This window comes from Homalodisca vitripennis, chromosome 2, assembly GCF_021130785.1.
Source record: "Homalodisca vitripennis isolate AUS2020 chromosome 2, UT_GWSS_2.1, whole genome shotgun sequence".
NCBI classification, from domain to species: domain Eukaryota; kingdom Metazoa; phylum Arthropoda; class Insecta; order Hemiptera; family Cicadellidae; genus Homalodisca; species Homalodisca vitripennis.
Window position 1 is genome coordinate 100,706,395 of NC_060208.1, and position 19,477 is coordinate 100,725,871.

Genomic DNA, 19,477 nt, shown 5'->3' on the forward strand with positions numbered 1-19,477 from the left:
TTTTCAAAATCTAACAGTATTATCAAATTATAAACAAATATATCTTTCTAAGACAAAGCCTTTCAGACGATAGAAAGCTAAACCCAATTGTGTAGACAGTTTTGTTATCCTACATTTAGAAACAGACAGAAGACTGACAGTGGCTTGGTGACAGGGCCAAGAATAGAGCTCTGGCACTCAAAACACCCAGACAGTATGTAACCTTTACACCTGCAACAGTAAAGTTAGATGAGACTTTTAAATCTCACATTTGTAACCAGAGCTTGCATAGTTCAAATTGTACAGCAGTACTTAAGGGTAAAATATATTATTCAGTATTGTTGTATTTAAATGAGTGTATTTATAATAGTATTGAACGACTCCTGTAATTTGTAACAGTTCATAAAATTATCCTGGGGATTTTGGCTCTATTAGTTGGATTAATTGCTAACTGTTGAGAACTTATCTCATGGAAACTAAAATCTAGTTGTCATTATATCAACATTGTACTGCAGTATATAGGTTAGAAATTGGATAAAGCCCTATGAGACTCTTGAGGATTCTTCATTCCTTAAAGGTTTTCTTTTTACTAAAGTACATACAATTAATTCCCTGAGGTGAAATTAAACATTTTAAGTAATGGAAGGTGTTCCCAGGAAATGTCTATGTTACCTGCTTCGACACACTCCTAATACAATCTTTAAATTATTAAAAGCGCACAGACAGATATCTCTATTTGTTATTATATGCTTGCTTAGAAAATTACAAACATCAAAATACAAAAACTCACATTTAGAAACTGATGTACGGTACCCAGTTAAAACTGATGCCAAGTTTGGTCTTTTCCTATCCTGAACGACTTTTTGTTTGCTGTATGGGTGATTCCAACTCTGGCCATACAGGATTACTAAGGGACTGATTGACTACTACTGTACGTTTGGAGTGTACATTAGTAACTGAATCCTACTATTCTTTTTAGCCTGATTAGTCTCGAGAGCTTCACTATAAAACAAGATTTGCAGGATTATCCTTGTAAATTTCCGTAGATACAGTATGAAAAAAACACTATTGTACATAATTTTACTCACAACATTCTGTACAATTCAAATATGACCATAAAAGTTGCTAATCATCTAATTTACAAAACATTTCCATAGTCATTAAATAAAAACTGTATACTGCAGAAAAATTCCGATATAGCCTCTTTTAAAATGTACATTTAAATAATATGTATACATTTTAGAACAATATTTACTCTAAGAAAAAGTGATATACAAAAATTAAGTAATCACAGTTGTATGTATAACTTGGTTGTTGAAAGGAGAGATGAATACGCAATTTTTTTATTAAGAGTTATAGGTTGATCCACTTTTAAACATCACTATGTATGTATGTCCAACCTCATGGGCCTCAGGCTTGTGAAAGGATCTTAATAAACACCCTAGGATCTTATCTGGTGTTAGTTTCTACTGTACCGAAAACGCAATTAGTGAAGTATGGATACAGCTACCAACAACTGTTTGCAACAAAATTGAATTGCCAACAAGTTAGCAGGAAATATTTGTATTAGCGATGCTGTTAGTAAACCACAGGATTGTAAAACCAAAATAAATATTAATCTGATCTGACTGATCATACTCAAACTTAACCTACATTGGACAAGCCTACTACGCAACAACTTGATCCACACTTTAACATGCAGTCAACGTGATCAGAAAGATAGTCTTCCCAAACAGTAAAAAATAAATAAAACTCATAGTTTTAAAAACCTAGTATAATTTAACCTACATGCTTTTAATGCAACTTTTACTGTTACAGCAAGTGCTGACGTAGGGTTTGCTGTGTACGACCGCTACGCGGCGGAGACGCTGGGTCCACCCGTCAGTTATGTGGCGCATCTCACCGGTGCCCTGGCTGGTCTCACAATCGGCCTCTTGGTATTAAAGAACTTTGAGCAGAAACTGCACGAACAGCTGATTTGGTGGGTGGCACTCGGCGTTTACGCAGCATGCACTATCTTTGCCATCATCTTCAACTTGTGCGCGGATACGTTCGACCCATGATACCACGCCTACTATGTCGACCAGTAACCTAGAATGGACTGGCGGCATAGCTCGGACAATAAAGACTTATTCGTTTCTCGTAGCCTTGTTGGATCTCGTAACCTCAAAGTGATTTAAAACAGTTTGTCTCCGGTGTATCTGAGCATTTTGTTGTGGACTCAGTGAGTTTGATTGTGTAGCCTAAGTAACCTACGTGTGTAAATCTGTAATTAGCGATTTTGTTTGTTTCTTACTTACTGTTTTTTATATAAAACTTACCTAGAAAATGGAGTAGTAACAAACACAGTATAAGTGATACCAATCATGATATTATTAGCAAATTATAAAAGTAGTATTTAATATATTTTTCCTAAGTTGTTCATTAGTTTTTCAAATACAGTCAGTCATACATTGTTTGCCTGTCACCTCCAGTAGACAAAAACCACTTTATTTGCGAATTCACTAAAAAACTCTATCGGTAAAACAAAATGAAAACCTAGAACAATTCAATTAACAACAATCTCAAGGTATTACCCAAAAATTATTAGCTGCTTCTGTATCATTTACCTTGAGTTTATTAATAATAGCTTTTATCCACCTTCGACCTAGCTTACTGCTGTTATTACTTATGATTTTCTTTGTTGTCACTAATGATGTAAATGAAGTCTTAATTTTTGAAGGTTGCTGAAACTGTTAGGGCTCTGTAAACACTTGCCAAATTCATGCAATCTAGGCCACAATTGAGAGTTGTCAAGAGTTTGTTTTCATAAAAAAGTATCACAGTTTTTACGATGTTTATTGAATTAGGCTTTCTAAAATAACATTAATAGTCCCTAAGGTAATTCCGATAAATCTAATTGTGATTTCATCAGCATTAAAAGTCTTGCACATTTTATGTCAAATCTGTCCTCGAAAGATTTGTTGGCTCTGACTGTATTTCATAGTCTAATTTTATTTTGTGTATATTCTAGCTTAGAATTTACTCTGGTGTTTGTTTTTTTGTTTTTTTTTACTGGTATTGAATATTAAATCAATATACTAATAAAAGAATCGTAATGAGGTTTTTGTATTATGAGTGTTAATTTTGTAAATTAACAATTAAAAAAACATCTCAACACACTTTAAAATTTATTTCCTATCATTTCAGTTTAACATAATATTACATAAATTAACAATGTTGCACTGTTGTACAAAATATTTGGGGTTGTAATGTTTTTTTTTAATGTCTCTCTCTTACATGTTGTTTTGTACGTAAATGTAGCATATAATGTAATTGTGTAAATAATTGTGTATTTTTAGACATACCAAAGAAGGCTGCAAAAATAGTGTACATAATAGTAGTTATATGCATTTATAATTGAGCAAAGATATACTGCAAATAGATGTAGCGTAGACTTTTTCACTTTTGTATTGAATACTACCTTAGGCCTATTATAAATTGTATGTGCATTTTTTTTATTGAATGGCATTCTAAAGTATGTATTCATTTGTTGCTGGAAATTTTCAGTTTTACTTGTTGGGATGGATGAATAATATATTTAAAAACGTATTTAGGATTTATTAAATGGTTTTCATTACTATTTGTAATTTTTGAATAGCAAAATATCTGATTGAATTTATTTCACCTTATTGATTTAACTGAGTTGAAGTTGCAATACGTTTAAGCTATGATATCTTCTAATTGGCTTTAAAATTCATAACAACATTGACTTCCTAAAATTGTTTCTCAGTACAACTATTTACAACCAGAAATTTAAAGTTTTTACTGTTATAAATTCTTATTAAATTTTCTAGTGTAATTTTTAAGTGTTTAATATATAGTTTGATTACAAAACTTAGTTTTTAATTATTAAACTACCATCTGCGTGGTTGGTCCATAGCTTATCAGTTACAGAATAAATTAAAGTCACTGTTCTTGTATGAATAAAATATACCCTTTGACTATATATAAAAATATATAATTTCTGAGGGTAATTTTTGGCAAGTACATACAATAAATACAATTTTTTAAATTCAAAATTTATTTTCCGAAATTGTCTCGACATCTCAACATGACAGAGAGGTAGTGCTGGATGAATCCATACATATGTTTATTGTGTCTAATCTGGCATATGTTCTGAAATTTGTGTGGAACATTACCTATGAGTTAAAAAGAAAAATGTATAAATTTTTATTAAATATTATAAAATTAGTATGATGAATTGTAAAATTCTAATTAATATATATGATGGGAAATTACTTAAGTGAATGGTTTAATTTTTGTGTAAAATAATTGTAAATTAAATACCTCAAATTTATTAATTATTTCCATAATGCTTTTATTGGTAAACTATAAAATATTTATAAAAATGTTACTAAAGGCTGAATTTGCATTTTACTTCACTTGTTTATATGCAACACAGTGCTACAAGTATTTAGTTTATTACTTTAATTTACAAAATAACAACAATTGTCTGCCTTGGTGTTTCATAAATAAGTGTTTTAGACATATTAAAAGTGATGATGATGCTAGTCATTTATAGTTTTGCATTTGTATTTTATTTTAAGGAAATATTTGTACATATTATCAAACTATATCATATTTTTTCCCAGTATTCATCTCAAATTATCAATTAATTGTTTTTTCTGTTAATAATTTTACAATTAAACATACTTTATGTTTTATGGATTTTTATATTTTATGTTTTAAGTGCCTACAGCTATATTAAATTAGTTCTATTATTTGTTATCCTTGTGAACCCTTAGCAGCATAACACAAGTTAGTTATCGTTCATTTGTATATTCTATTAACAGTTCCTAGCGTTCATATATGTTTATAGTCCTGTATTTTATATATTATATATTTATACATGTACCTTTAAAAATATTTATTTCTGAAAACCTTGAACTTTTTCCGTTTATTTTATTTATAAGATAAAATGAGATCAGTTGTTCTTACATTATTGCAGACAATAATACCAGCTACAGTTAGACTGAAATGTGTTAGTAAGATATGTTTAACTCAAGCTTGGGGTTTTGTTCATTAAGCCTTGGTGTACACAAACGTTTTGTGTTATTATATTATGTAACCATACTACCTCTTTAAACCATTCCAGCCTGTAGGCACTAGGCCACACCAAAGATGTGCAATGCACCATGCTGCCTTGACTACTATCACCTTCCCCCTTCCACCCCAATACCTCGGCTCTAAGAACCGAACTTTTGTATCATGTTTTCTTACTCACAAATCTGTATAACTTGTCTAGAATAAAAATTATTATTTATTTGATCAAAACACGTGTTTTCTTTACTTCTGACTCTTCCTAATGTCACAGTGTAAATAATAGAATTGTCTATACTTTTTAGAATTTCAAACATTTTGCTCTGAGAGCAGCAATGTAAAATCTCAAAAACTTTTTGTCATCGAATAGGGTTGATGCTTCGTTTTAAAGATATTTTTATTTAGTGTACGAATCCTGTACAGTAAATCAAATAAATAATATACTTAGAGTAAAATAATCTTATGTGGATATAAAAGGATTGTTGTAATTTTGAGTGTTTTTTTGAAAATTCATATCTCAGAAACTAGTTATAAAAAAAGATACATTACTGAAAACACTGTCTACTTTTTTATACTCCCGTACAAATTAATATTCCTTTTTAAAATTATAATCAGGCAATTTAACATAACTTTAAAAACTTAGTTTTTATTTATAACGAAAACAAACCAATACAACAAACTGTTACAATATTTTTAAAATGTCTACATACAAAACAGTATAATGGCATTATTTATTGTAAATAGAAAATTTTGTGTGTGATACTCACTTTGAAACTGAAGTTTTAGATAACACAACAAGCAAGGTAATGTAAATACAACATGGACATTGTAATGAAGAGTTGTGTTACTACCAACACAATGGATTTCACGAAATAAGCAAAACCCATAAAATTAGCGATTTACTGCAATATGGTAAAATTTAAGGTATTAATTCCGTAAAATTACATGATTACATAAATCCGTATTTTCAGGAGTGTTGTGTAAAATTACATTATTAACAATCAAAGTGTTCATAAACATTCAAATGCATTTTTAATTTTGTTGTATAGTTTTTTTGTATTTCTCTATGAGTGTGTATTTTGTATTTATATTACAATTAAGTGTTGTAAACATCTGAAATGGAATAAATTAATATCTGAGTTATTAATTGTCGGTATAATTCTCTTCCATAATTTGTTGCTGCTTGTTCTGTATGCCATGACTATCCTTAGTTTTTAAACATTTGGTCAACATATATTTGGGATTTATGTTGTACTCAATTGATGTTAATTTTGTCTTTGTGAACTGCACTGATTGAAGATTTTAACAGAGGTCAAATGGATAAAACGTTTAAAAAACCCTCTTTAAAGAGCACTTTTCAGCCCTTCAAAAATTACAATCTAAATTTGCCTGAGCACTTAAATAATTACAACCATTGTTATATAAGCATGGCATATGGAATATTGCATCACTGCCACAAAGAGTAAAGATTAAATAGATAGAAGATATATATATATATATATATATATATATATATATATATATATATATATATATATATTACAATTAAATTTGTATAGGATTTTTCAGGACATTTGCCATTTTTTAGTGAAACAAACAATCAGTAACACTATGTTTCGAGATCTGCAATCTGATCTTTTCTTCAGGTAAATAACTAACCTAATACATAATTACAAACTAGATTAAAACAACCAGGTTATTTGTTATATATACATATAGGATGTCCATTTGAAAACAAACTCATATTAAAAGACTTATAGCCCAAGTATCAAAATTCTGTATACGGGAATATACAGGGTGTACATAAAGTCCTGCACGGGTATAATATTTTCTGAACGATACCACATAAATAAATAAGATTTGGTACATCAATACTACACCTAAAAATCTACTTTTTGAAGGAACTATCAGTTTTCTGTAATATCATGGGGACGTCCCGCAAGGAGTCAGAAGGAAATCTTAAATAGGAGCATAGGTCAATATGGACATCATTTTAAAGGGCTTGTCTAGCAGAGTTTAATGCCGCAAACCGCACTCAAAAAGATTGATCCAGTACAAAATGGTGGCTGTTCAAAGATTTTACTTGGTTACATTTTATTAGTAGTCATAACCCCAGTAAAGCAAAACTGCAACCAAACAAATACTGCAGCTAACTACTACATTATGCTGGTCAGTTGTACAGAAGTGAATTATGACATTAGTTATCCTCAAGGGTTACAAATTTGGTCCTAATATATTGATAACGGGGAAAACCTGATAACAGTAACAATTAGAAATCTCAGCGACCTATAACGATCGGAAACACTTCCTGTTTTCATAAAGTGTTGAACAGTTCTCCCTACAGTTGTTCTAGAAATTGGCTGCCTCTCGTGAAAGTAGTTATTAAATAAATGGCATGCTTCTTCGTGTGATCGTCTGTTATTTCCCCAACCAACCATCATAAGAAGTGTTATACGTTCACGTTCGTCAAGCGACATAGTGTAGTTGAAGAACTACAAGCAATACGACAAACTCTTTTGTACTAAAGCTGTACCAACGCCGAGCGTGGCTGCTGCTTGGACAGGTGACCGCTGAGCGATCCTGTCCTTGCAAGCGGCCCGCCTGCCCGGCCATTGGTGGTGGTTCGGAAGTCACCTTTAAGCCGTTGGTCCCCAGGTTAAGTGTTAGAGAGGGCTTCTTAGCCCTAACTTCGCCTGGTAAAATAAGACATTCTTTACTTTACTTTACTGATAAAATGGATGGACAGCACTACTAAAACAAGAAAACTAGAATAGCCTACTATGAATAGACTGGCTAATAGGAAAGTCCTAACTGCGACCCAAAGATAAGAGATTTCTAATTGTTACTGTTATCAGGTTTTCCCCGTTATCAATATATTAGGACCAAATTTGTAACCCTTGAGGATAACTAATGTCATAATTCACTTCGGTACAACTGACCAGCATAATGTAGTGGTTAGCTGCAGTATTTGTTTGGTTGCAGTTTTGCTTTACTGGGGTTATGGCTACTAATAAAATGTAACCAAGTAAAATCTTTGAACAGCCACCATTTTGTACTGGATCAATCTTTTTGAGTGCGGTTTGCGGCATTAAACTCTGCTAGACAAGCCCTTTAAAATGATGTCCATATTGACCTATGCTCCTATTTAAGATTTCCTTCTGACTCCTTGCGGGACGTCCCCATGATATTACAGAAAACTCATAGTTCCTTCAAAAAGTAGATATTTAGGTGTAGTATTGATGTACCAAATCTTGTTTATTTATCTGTTATCATTCAGAAAATATTATACCCGTGCAGGACTTTATGTACACCCTGTATAGTACTAATTGGGAAAACAAAAAAAATATTTTCAAAATAGGGGGAGGAGCTCACCCCCATGCTCCTCCTGTACCTAAAGCCAAATTTTTGAAATGGCAACTAATACCTTGTGACACCTCAAAGCTCATAACAAATGCTGTATTTTGGTACAAAAAATTTAAATCGGCTAAGCCGTTTGATATCAGCAGCCAATAATGTAATTTCTTACACAACAATTATTTGTCTACAAACTAATGTACTAATGCTAGTAAATCTCAGCTCTCTACAATTGTTGTAACAAAATTGTGGAATTTTGAAAAATTATACTTTGAAAACAGTAAGTATTTTTGATTTTGTCAAATTATTTATTGTCATATTCTAGAGAAATACAACATTTTAATCAGAAAACTAGAACATAGCCTATTAAAAAACCTACAATTACAGTCTAACATTATTCTAACTGTTCCTTTAAGTAACCCCATAAAAGGAAATCACACACAGTTAAATCTGGGTATCGGGGTGACCAATCTAAAAAATCAATTTTACAACTAATCCAACATCCATGAAGGTTGTCATTTAGTAAACGCTTGACAGGATTTGCGAAATGAGGAGGAGCACCATCTTGTTGGAAGATTACTTGATCCATTTATGGATTTAAAATCTTCTTACCTATTCCCAGTCATTGTACTGTCTGAAATGTCGTGAGAATTTTTTTAGCAACACCCCATTACAATGGTCTTTTCAAAACCGGCGCTCTTTTTGAATCACCCATTAGTAGTAAGCCAATCCTCATAACTGATGTTTCATAAGAAATGCCAAAGAATAAAAATATAAATTTTTGTATAAATTAACGAAGGTTCAAACCGAAAGGAAATTTTGATTGTAATATAATTTGATAAATAATTTCACTCCTTTTAAAATTAAATCTATTTCATATACTTCGTCCTACATGTACTGCTAAAGTCAAATGCCTGCAACTGTAACTAACATTATACAAGCAGAAAGGTCTCATGATGCAGATGTTCGACGTCTACAAGATTTGTGGCAGTGTGCATCACAGTGTGTAGCTACTGAAAATGACAAGCAACGAGAGTGATGTCTGCAAGATTTGCAGCAGTGTAGCTACTGAAAATAACGAACAACGAGAATACACTGATTAAAACAATGACGTTCTAGGGCTTTAAAACTTAAAAATTATTTACCTTAGGACAATTTGAAATTTTGTGTATCCATTGCAGTGCATTGCATTTCCCTGAGGAACAGGTTTCTAATTGTATTAATAGAAATTCTTTTGGTGACTATTGTTTGGATGAACGAATTTTAATGGAGCAACCACAATTTTCAAATGTGTGTATGTCTTTTTTTAAACCTTTACCCATTATTCGAAAGAGTATCATAAAAAAGTAAGAAACAAATGCATCTTTTGCTCTAGCATCCTTTAATGCAGAAGATGACAGAACAATAAATAGCCATGGCATTTATAGTTTTATCGTTTGTGGACAAGTATATCAAAAAATGAATCCCAAAACACAATTTACCAGAAAAATAATACCGAGCGAAGTTTGTTTCCCCTGATATTTAGATTTATAACAGCAATCCCAGAACCAGGTCGAAATAGAAATTTTCTATAACTATGACTGAATACAAGGGCTTAAAAGTGATAAATTTTAACAATGTTCTTATAGAACTAAAATTAAAATGGCTACCAATATAGTCTGCTCTTAGTAAGAACATAGGATCTTTACTTGTTCAAGTTAGTAACTATGTTTTATGCAATACTGAAATTACTCAGTTCTAACTATCAATTGGAAACTATAGAATTATATTTTGTTCAAGTTTCTGTTTAAAACTAACTGTGAAACAAAACTATTTGTTTAAAAAAAGAAAAAAGCAAAATTGTTTCTAATAACTATTCGTTATTATAATATTTGAATGTTGAAACTATAATTAAAAAATATTTTTTTAAAAGTAACTTTTCTATCACAAACCCTTTTTTTCTGAACTAATGAACTAATCTAAATCTTCCCTGAGAAATTGTAAATCATTTGATACTTACTGCTGAACACAGTTAGGTCAAGCCACAAGATAACATGAAGTCATTCAACTCAATGGTGAATATTTGATCAGGAAGTATTGGTTTGACAAGTATGAAAAGCCTTCACTATGATAGCACCATGAATGTAACACCTAACTTTCAGTGCTAACATTATTTTATTATTCACACATATTATTTAATAATCTCTCTGGTGGTTGAAAAACCCCACCCTGATATTTCATGTGTGTACAGTTAATGAATTTTAAAAGGAGTAAACAGAACTAATACACAGTTTGTAATAAATTTTATTTTATTAGTAAATAATTTAAGTCTAATAAATTACAGGCATCTTTGGTATACAAACTAAAAATATTTACAAACATACATAGCATGTATAACGTGTATGTTAATATTGTAAATTAATTACTTGATATCTAAATGTGCTCCAATGATAATCCTTGGTGTTAATTATATTAAGCAATAGCTTAGATCTTCTTATTTGCAATTATAGAGTTCAATACGCACCTCAATATAACCATACAAACAAAACAAATAAAAATATCAAATTGATTACAATATATCATTGCTATTCATTAATATTTGTGCTTAGTAATTATTGTTAACATTAATAAAAATTATATCAAAATAAACATCAATAAATATCAAAATAAGCCCACAATGAAAAATAAATAAATCTATACATTCCCATAATCTATCACAATATTTTGAAAAGGATTATTAAAGCAACTGTGTAGCAATACACGCTTTTACATTTAAATTAAAAAATTTACTCATCTATTGCTATGATGCTGCAAAAATTCATTATTTACACAGCAGAAAGTGTTTATAATTCTACTCTCATCTATCACAAGCAAGTTTTCTTAAATCCAATCATTGAAGTTGAAAGTGGACAATATAAACAATAATTAATATTACAACATGTACAAACTCTTCAATTTTCTAACAGATTTCCTCTAATGTTTAAAAACATCAACTACACATTCGCTTCTAAACTAAATGTATATTCAACTCCTATAAATTTGCACCATCATTTAAATTCTTTGAATGGGAAACCCCTCACTATTCATGCACACTAAAATTTGTCGATATCTGTAATACTGCACTAAAAGAGTAATTTCCTCTAATTCTCATGAGATCATCATACCATCTGTGAATCAAAATATTAAAAGGTTTAAATCTGTTATTTTTGAAAATTTACAAAAATGTGATTTCTTCGTTGTTGTGTACAGGTAATTTAGTGAGTTGTGTTTGCGTTACTTTGTTGTGACGAGACAGAAGGTGTCCTGGAATGTCCTGCCACAGGAGTCTGCACCAGTGGTTCTGGAGGTCCTTTGTTTCCCAGTGTTGTCACTCCCTGAAAATGACAAATCAATAACAGTAAGAACTCGGAAACTAATAACTGAATTTACTACACTTGTCACACTCTGTTTGAAGCATCATTTATCCTTTACAAACTTGTTAAACCGAGATTGGATAACTTCTGGATAAATACTGGACAAACCAAATAAAAAGTGTGAACTGCGAAATATAGTTGAAAACAAGAATTTCTAGCTTCATTATCAAGTTGAAAACGATGTTATATCAATGTGTTCTGCCTTATTACCTACATCAGAGTGTCACAAACCTGCATATGGTACTTGTAGATATTCTCTGTAGAAGCTACGACACCTGCAGTTAGGTCCAGACTCCGCCCCTTTATACCAGCCCCCTCCTTATTGTTGGGAGACCACCAGTTTACGAGAGATCCGAACACAGGGACCTGCCGCAGTATCCCGTCCTGCCACAGCTTCTCCTCATTCTCTTTTTGTAAACCGAGTGTAGCCGTCTCAATACCTGCAAAAACAATGGTGTAAACAAAAATAAACTAATTCATTTTCTTGAAACTGTGATTTAAATAATCAAGAAGCTTTATTGGTATTAAATACACAAGAGTACAGAGACATTATCAGGAATATAGTAAACATTCACTATAATAGTAATGAAAACTATATTACAGTTAAAATTAATTGACAAAGAGATTAGTTTAACTAATTTTCCTAATTTTCTAAAGTTAAAATTGTTTATTTTGATATTACAGTACCAAAGGATTGTAAAAGATATACCAAAATGTATGTAGTATCTACATAGGAATATTTGTTACAGTTCTTTCGCCCTTTTAACCCCAACATCAATCAGTATAAATTCCACAAACTTGTGCACAAAGATGTATTGCATCGAAATATATTAGTTTGTAAAGCTTTGATTTTGTATTTTGTCAGTATGTGACTGAGCAATTGCAGTTCAGCTCGACTCACTGCTCATGCTTGTTGCAGACAGCTGTATTTCACGCGGTTGTGAATATTCCGTTTTCATGGTTTCAGGTTAAAACGGTGTAATGTAGGAAAAACACCTACCAGCAACAATGGAAAGGAATTGTTATGTGTGTAGCATGGTAAAAAAAACAAAGTATTTTTGTGTACATTGCCAAAAAAAAGAATTCACCCCAATTGTATCGGTGACCACAAGTGCTAAAACATTTTGTAGTGATGTAAATATTGTTTTAAACCTTTTTTAAATTTAGGCTACGGCCAGTTCTTATTATTTTGTCAGAAATAACTTTGGTTCTATGTTTATTTTAAGTACTGTGAATTTAAAAGCTCATATTACGTTGACTTGGCCACAAATGGCAAAAAGAATAAATGACATGTCTTTACAAAAATCAATGTTACTCTTATAAATAAGGTAAGCATATAGTTTATGTTTTCTTAGATTAGGGACTTAATTTAACTTACCTAATGTGTATGTTTGTGTCAAATATGTTTTGGCTGTATGGTTTCCATCCTCAAACTTGAAATTTAAACCTTTTTTTTATTTTCGTAAATGTATTTAAAAAATATAATTTTCAAGATATTACACTTGTATTTGTATATTTCTGTAAACCACATTATTTTATTAAGAAGTAAAACAAAAAAGTATTAACTTGATATCTTAAAAAATAGCTGAGTTATGAGTTTTTTTACAGAATCCTTCCATTTTGTTTAAAATAGCTTGGAATTTTTGGCACACCTTTGATATAAAGGACGGGTTAAAACATGTTCTGTATAATTTAGTTGTATTTTGCTTTACAGAGCACGAAAAATATAAGTAACTTTAACGATATATATACATATCCTGAGCTAAGAAACATAATTTTCTTTTTATATATCACAAAATTGGTAGAGTAAGTGAAGACATTTATATACAATATGTTCATAAATATACATATATGAAATATATATAACACTTTGAGAGAATGCGTAAAAACAGAATTTTGTCACTACCCTTCTGCCATGGAAAATTTTGTTTAGGAATGAGTTTTGGCTACATCACTGTGTTCAGAATTTCTTTCTCAATAAGATCATCGGCTTCAATCATCTGTTCATTGCTGTATGTTGCGAAGAAAGACCTTCAACGTAACCAATGTTTGCAACATTTCTTTAATGTTAGACAACTACTTTCAATAGTCACTAGTATTTTGTTGTTTCTCGTATTGTTATTAGAGTTATGTGAGTATCAAACAACATGAAACTTTTCCTCGTGAAATTTGCCATAAAATTGTATATATTTCTTCAAGGAATAAGTGAATATATTATAAGAGTTTATTTTGTGAACAAACTTCATAAATTACACAAAATCATAAAAATGATTAAGGACTATCTGTTTTGGGCCTCGTCGGGTTAACGATTCCTTGGCATAGGGTAGGGACGATGGCTTTGTATGAATGGTGTTGGGTGAATGTTTGTTAATTTCCTTCCAATTTTTATTTTATTTATATATTTTTAATTTCATGAAGAACCTTCTTTTCATTTTATTATTTTATATAAATATAGACTATAATTTTTGAATGTAAAACAGTAATGCAGACTATACTGTGGCTCTGTTTTACACTAAAAGTATCACTTATGAATTTATAGTTAGGTGTAAGAGAGGACGTAATAGTCCTAACCTAGCCAATTGAATTTGTTTTTCTTTGTGTTCAATAAAGACATTTCTCATTTCATACTTTCGAAAGGACCATTGCCGCCATAGTGATGCACCGGCCATACTCATTGTGTATTCTAAACTTGTATTTGTGAATCATTTATTGAAAAATATATTATTGTGACATCACAGGTCTGTATGCTTAATGTGTGATATAAAAATCGTTATACCTAAGCCTAGGTTACAAACATTGTTTCTTACATTATTTTTTATTTATTGAACACTGAATAAACTAGTAAATAAATTATCTGTTAAACATAGACAATTATTATTATACAATATTAGTTTTTATTATAATAAATTTACTTAATTTGAAACATTTTCTGACAGTATATTGTGTCGTTTTATCAACTTTTATCTTATTTCTTGGAAAAAAACCATTTCTTAAGATATGCAACAAACATTTTTACATATAAACCTAAAAAAAAAAACACAATATTTTTCTTCCTTTAGATATTTCCTCCATACTTATTATATTTTGAGACCTTCTCTATGTTGTAGACCATACAATTTCAGAAAAGAAAAATATTTTTTATATTGATTCTGATAGTCTACTATTAACCTAATTGTTTACTGATAATCCCACCTTTCTTGACAACCTCAGCCATGGTGTCTATGAACTTCCAGCTGTCTTCTTCCTGCTTCCCTACACTCTCCACTAGTCCAAGCAACTCTGCCACATCCGTGTCGGCCGTCACCATCCCAAACCTGACACACGCCAGTCCGTCCGTCCCCTCACCTGTCACACCGTAAAAACATGGGTGTCAGTTACACTGAACAGAATATCATATATATATATATATATATATATATATATATATATAAAAAAAATATATATATATAAAATATATATTATTCCTGAAATATTAACTAAATGCATGTGCAGAGTGACTCTAAAGAAAAAATTAATCATTTTATTTATTTACAAGTTCAGTCCAGAAGTTCACCTAGAATAAACCAATAAAAAAAGGTCCCTGTCCTTTTCTATGTTAGCAACAATTTTCTTGGTGATGACATTCACCATTTACTATTTCCCACTAGTTTGTTTTCAGTGATTGTTGCAGTGAATACTACACACAGGACATAAACAAATTTCTCTTCATCACTACTTCCTTTCATATTGAATATAAACAAGCAAATGAAAGTGCTTATGTGTCCATACCACAGCAATTTAAGCTACCAGCAAGTATGTGGGGTAACCAGCTCGAATCAAGAATATATTACTGTCATCTCATATAAAAAATTTATTGAAAAAGTAATAGTTTGATCAAATATGCCTAAAAACATATTATGTAACACATAAGAAACCACAGAGAACAATGCACAGATTACATGAAAATACAATCACTTACAGTACAGGAATATATTTCTTCTTCGATAGAATAAAAAGCCTTTTGTTTTAACCACTTAGACATAGATGTTTTAAAATGTTTACAATAAAAGTCTCTAACAACTAATGGTAACTTTTTAAAGAGTTTGATGCCCAAATTGGATGCTAGTATGCGATAATTCTGGCTCCAGTTTGTACGTACCCTTAGAAGCCTTTGTAGATGGATGGGAAAGGCTATAACCATTTTTACCACCATAAGCTTTTATTTTACTACTCAACATGTATTGATAATTAGGACTAGTACCAATAAAAAGCTAGGATGGTGGATGAAATTCAATAAAATTCAACCGATTCTCTCTTTTTTCCATCCAATATTTTTTTGTAGGTCCCATTTTCAGGCAAATAGTTAAGTCTTCCTACGGTTGGCTGAAAATGGTAAAAATGCTATTTACATGTCTAATGGTTAATTTTACGGGTGTTAAGCTAAAAATGATTTTAGAAAAACTTTTAATTTGATATTTTTAACACTTTCATATCCTCTCATTTTTACTCCTACCAAAACTTCTGCACATAACATTCTTTCTTGAGGGGAATATTCTATCGATGTTACAAAATACTAGGTTGTGTGCCAATAAATGCAAATTGGCTCTCGGCTTCTAGATCAGTATAAATGTTAGATTTAATATGGATTTTACGAAACCTATGAAATTGGTCATCACTGATTTATGACTGACCAAGGGAGAAAGCAGCATCTGTAGCTCGCAGCCTGTCCACCATCTGGATGTTCAGTCGGTTCAGTTCCTCCTTAGCCTGGTCAGTCAGCAGTAGACTCTCCCAGCCCTGAGGGATGTAACGGACACCTCCCAGTCCGGCCCAGCCAGGCATCTCCACCAGGCATAGCCGGCATGACGCAGTTACCAGTTGCTGGAACGTCTCCTTGTGACTTACCGTCGCTGATAGAATTTCCTGTGAGCGTTGGAATAGCCACCAATCAGTAATACATAATATCAATCACTATGACAGTAAAGAATAATCTGTAGCCTTTATTTACGTTACATGTAGCTGAATAAATTATTTTTCCCTGGGAATTCAATGAATTTTTAGTTTTTAAAATTAATGTAATTTCCATATAATGCGCAATCTGGATCCAATATTGCAAGAGTTATTAATATACACTGTTCGCTGTTTTATTAGGATAAAGATATTTAAAACACACACATAAAACAAAATATAACAAAGTTATCTGCTAAAAGAAACTATGTAAAACACTACTCTACTGGTAGTTTCTATTTAATTTAGATTGAGTGGCATTTAGGAATTTTTCTTTTCTTATCCACCAGAGCAGGAATTTTTGTTGTATATAAAGCCCAAAATTACATTTAGGATACTAGTATTTATTTTTATGGATGATCCAAAGCTCACGCAGAACTGTTTATTATCACATTAGAGTCAGATGATTGTATGTCAGCAAGTAAAAATACTGTTCAAGGATTCAAACCCGAGTCCCATGGGTGAAGCTGAGATACTAATTAATCGTGGACCGTCTACCAAGATACCAATAGTAGCTCTTCCTTCATTTTGTTGAGAATATCTGTGCAATCTGCATTTGATCTCTTCTTACAGCCTGGTAAACAGTTCTGGGGATGCGGTGAGTTACTATAATTTCTTTCAGACAGTACAATAGCAAAATCCTTATTCTGTGAATTCGATGATAATAGCCTAAATAAACAATTACTTAAAAGAATCTACTCGTTCATGTTTGAAAAAAAAAAAAAATTAAAACAGTGGTGCCGAGTATTTCAAAATCAAATTCATCCTAGATTACCAACATTGATCGGTTATGATTCAATTAATTATAAGAATATCCCAGTTAATACCTGTAGCTCATATTATCAGATTGGGCTCTCATCAGATCCTATCTTCGCAATTTTATTTTATTTTTTCACTGTGCAAGTGGAATTTCTTTGTTTGAACCTACACTAATCACAAGTCTGTACTATTTATACTGGCCTCTTACTTTGTGACAACCTACTAAAAATTCTATCCTACCTCTGTATTTTAGATTCTTCTCCATGTATAGTATAAAAGAACCAAAGACAAAATATCATATTTTGTTTCAGAAATGACATTATGTTCTATGAGTTTAATTGGTGTACTTACAGCCAAAAGCAATATGAAGAGATTATTCATGTAACACGTTTCACACGATTACAGTATTGTCAAACACTATCTGCCTCTGCTCAGTGAAAGAATAGCTGTACATTTCAAACTCTGTTCATGTCCACTCACCAACTGTTGGTCCAAACAATTGACAAAGGTGTCCGTGTCGGCCGGTGTGGGGATGGAGACAGCCTCAAGGGGGACAGTAACGCAACACCACTCCAGAGTGTTCCAGCTCACACAGCTCCACAGGGACCTGCGGAGCGTCTCTCTGCAATATCTGACCAAGCTGCAACATCCCACATGTACATCATCATCATCAGGTGTCTATTGTATAGTACGACAATACAAATTTGTTACAAAGACAATTTTCAATAATTTTTTACTAATTAATAAAATAATTTTTGAAATAAATTGAAATTATTTATTAGCCCAATACAACATTACACTGTTATAAGGCTTGGCTAGTAATATAAACACTACATTCTAAATAACTTCAATTCATTATGAACTGTCCAATGTTTTAACAAAAAAAATTTTATTTCAACTCCTTTGACATTATTGATAAATTTGTGTTTAACTCAAGAAATTTTACCAGACTGTTTAAAAATAATTAAAGTTGCTACCATTTTTAAGAAAGGTAAAAAGGATAAAACTTAATAATTGTAGGCCTATTGCTATAGTTCCTAGTTTTTCTAAGACTAGAGATAGTTATAGGTAAACAATTAATGTTACATTTTGAAGTCAATAACCCCATATGTGCTCATCAATTTGGCAAGGTTTATCTAACACACATGCACTTATGCAACTAGTCGAAAGAATTTTAGATTTTTTTTTTAGAAAAAAAACCTTGCAGCAGTTCTGTGACTGTATCTGTGACTGTATACAAGGCCTGTGACTGTATCACACAAGCTTATAATTTCAAAGCTCTTCATTTCTGCAGGGTTCCGTTTTGGAGCCCTTACTTTTTTGACATCAAAGGTAATGAATGAACGGGCAGAAAAATGGTAGTCAAGTATTAGAGGATGCAAAAAGGAAACAAATACTTGTTGAAAACTGGTTACCTCCTAAGTCACAAGAAATATTAATACCACAAAAAAAAAAGCAACAAGAGTAATAACTGGATCACACAGACTAGCCCATTGTTAGCAAATATTTATAGACTTAGGAATATTTGTTTTGTATTTATTGTATATTTTTCAGTGTCTTATGTATAGTACCGCAGGACACTGAGTCTATTACTCCCGAATAGCACTGTCTCTCGCAGAAAACATTGTCATTTGCACAAATAGTGAAACAAAATTTTTGTAAAAAATTGAAAACAGTCCATAAACATGGACTGAACTCACATCAGCAGAACTCTGAACTTGAATCGGAATTGTCCTGTTCACTCATAAAGTCTTCCACTAGTTCATTGTCGTCCTCCATATTACCTAAATACAATAATAAACACACATTCACAGTCACCTTACACCATACACTACACACAATAAACAATACAGCACAGCGAGTGAACCACAAACGAATTGTGAATAAACAACATATAAAACAGGCACAACGTTCCACGGCAACTG

The 19,477-nt window shown here is 31.5% G+C and overlaps 2 protein-coding genes across 3 annotated transcripts in view; one reads left to right on the forward strand and one right to left on the reverse strand.

Annotated features, from left to right (window-relative positions):
* Positions 1-5,295, forward strand: part of LOC124354445 (protein rhomboid) — a 160,324-nt gene extending 155,029 nt beyond the window's left edge. For both annotated transcript variants that reach the window (XM_046804894.1, XM_046804895.1), the window contains one exon: positions 1,798-5,295. In XM_046804894.1, coding sequence (XP_046660850.1) covers positions 1,798-2,042 — 245 coding nt within the window. In that variant the 3' untranslated portion in view covers positions 2,043-5,295. The remainder of the gene's footprint in view (positions 1-1,797) is intronic.
* Positions 5,296-10,682: 5,387 nt separating this feature from the next.
* LOC124354448 (pyridoxal-dependent decarboxylase domain-containing protein 1) overlaps positions 10,683-19,477 on the reverse strand; it is a 57,278-nt gene continuing 48,483 nt past the window's right edge. Inside the window, 6 exon segments of the mRNA XM_046804896.1 lie at positions 10,683-11,768; positions 12,039-12,247; positions 15,000-15,152; positions 16,478-16,709; positions 18,033-18,104; positions 18,106-18,192. Coding sequence (XP_046660852.1) covers positions 11,649-11,768; positions 12,039-12,247; positions 15,000-15,152; positions 16,478-16,709; positions 18,033-18,104; positions 18,106-18,192 — 873 coding nt within the window. The 3' untranslated portion in view covers positions 10,683-11,648.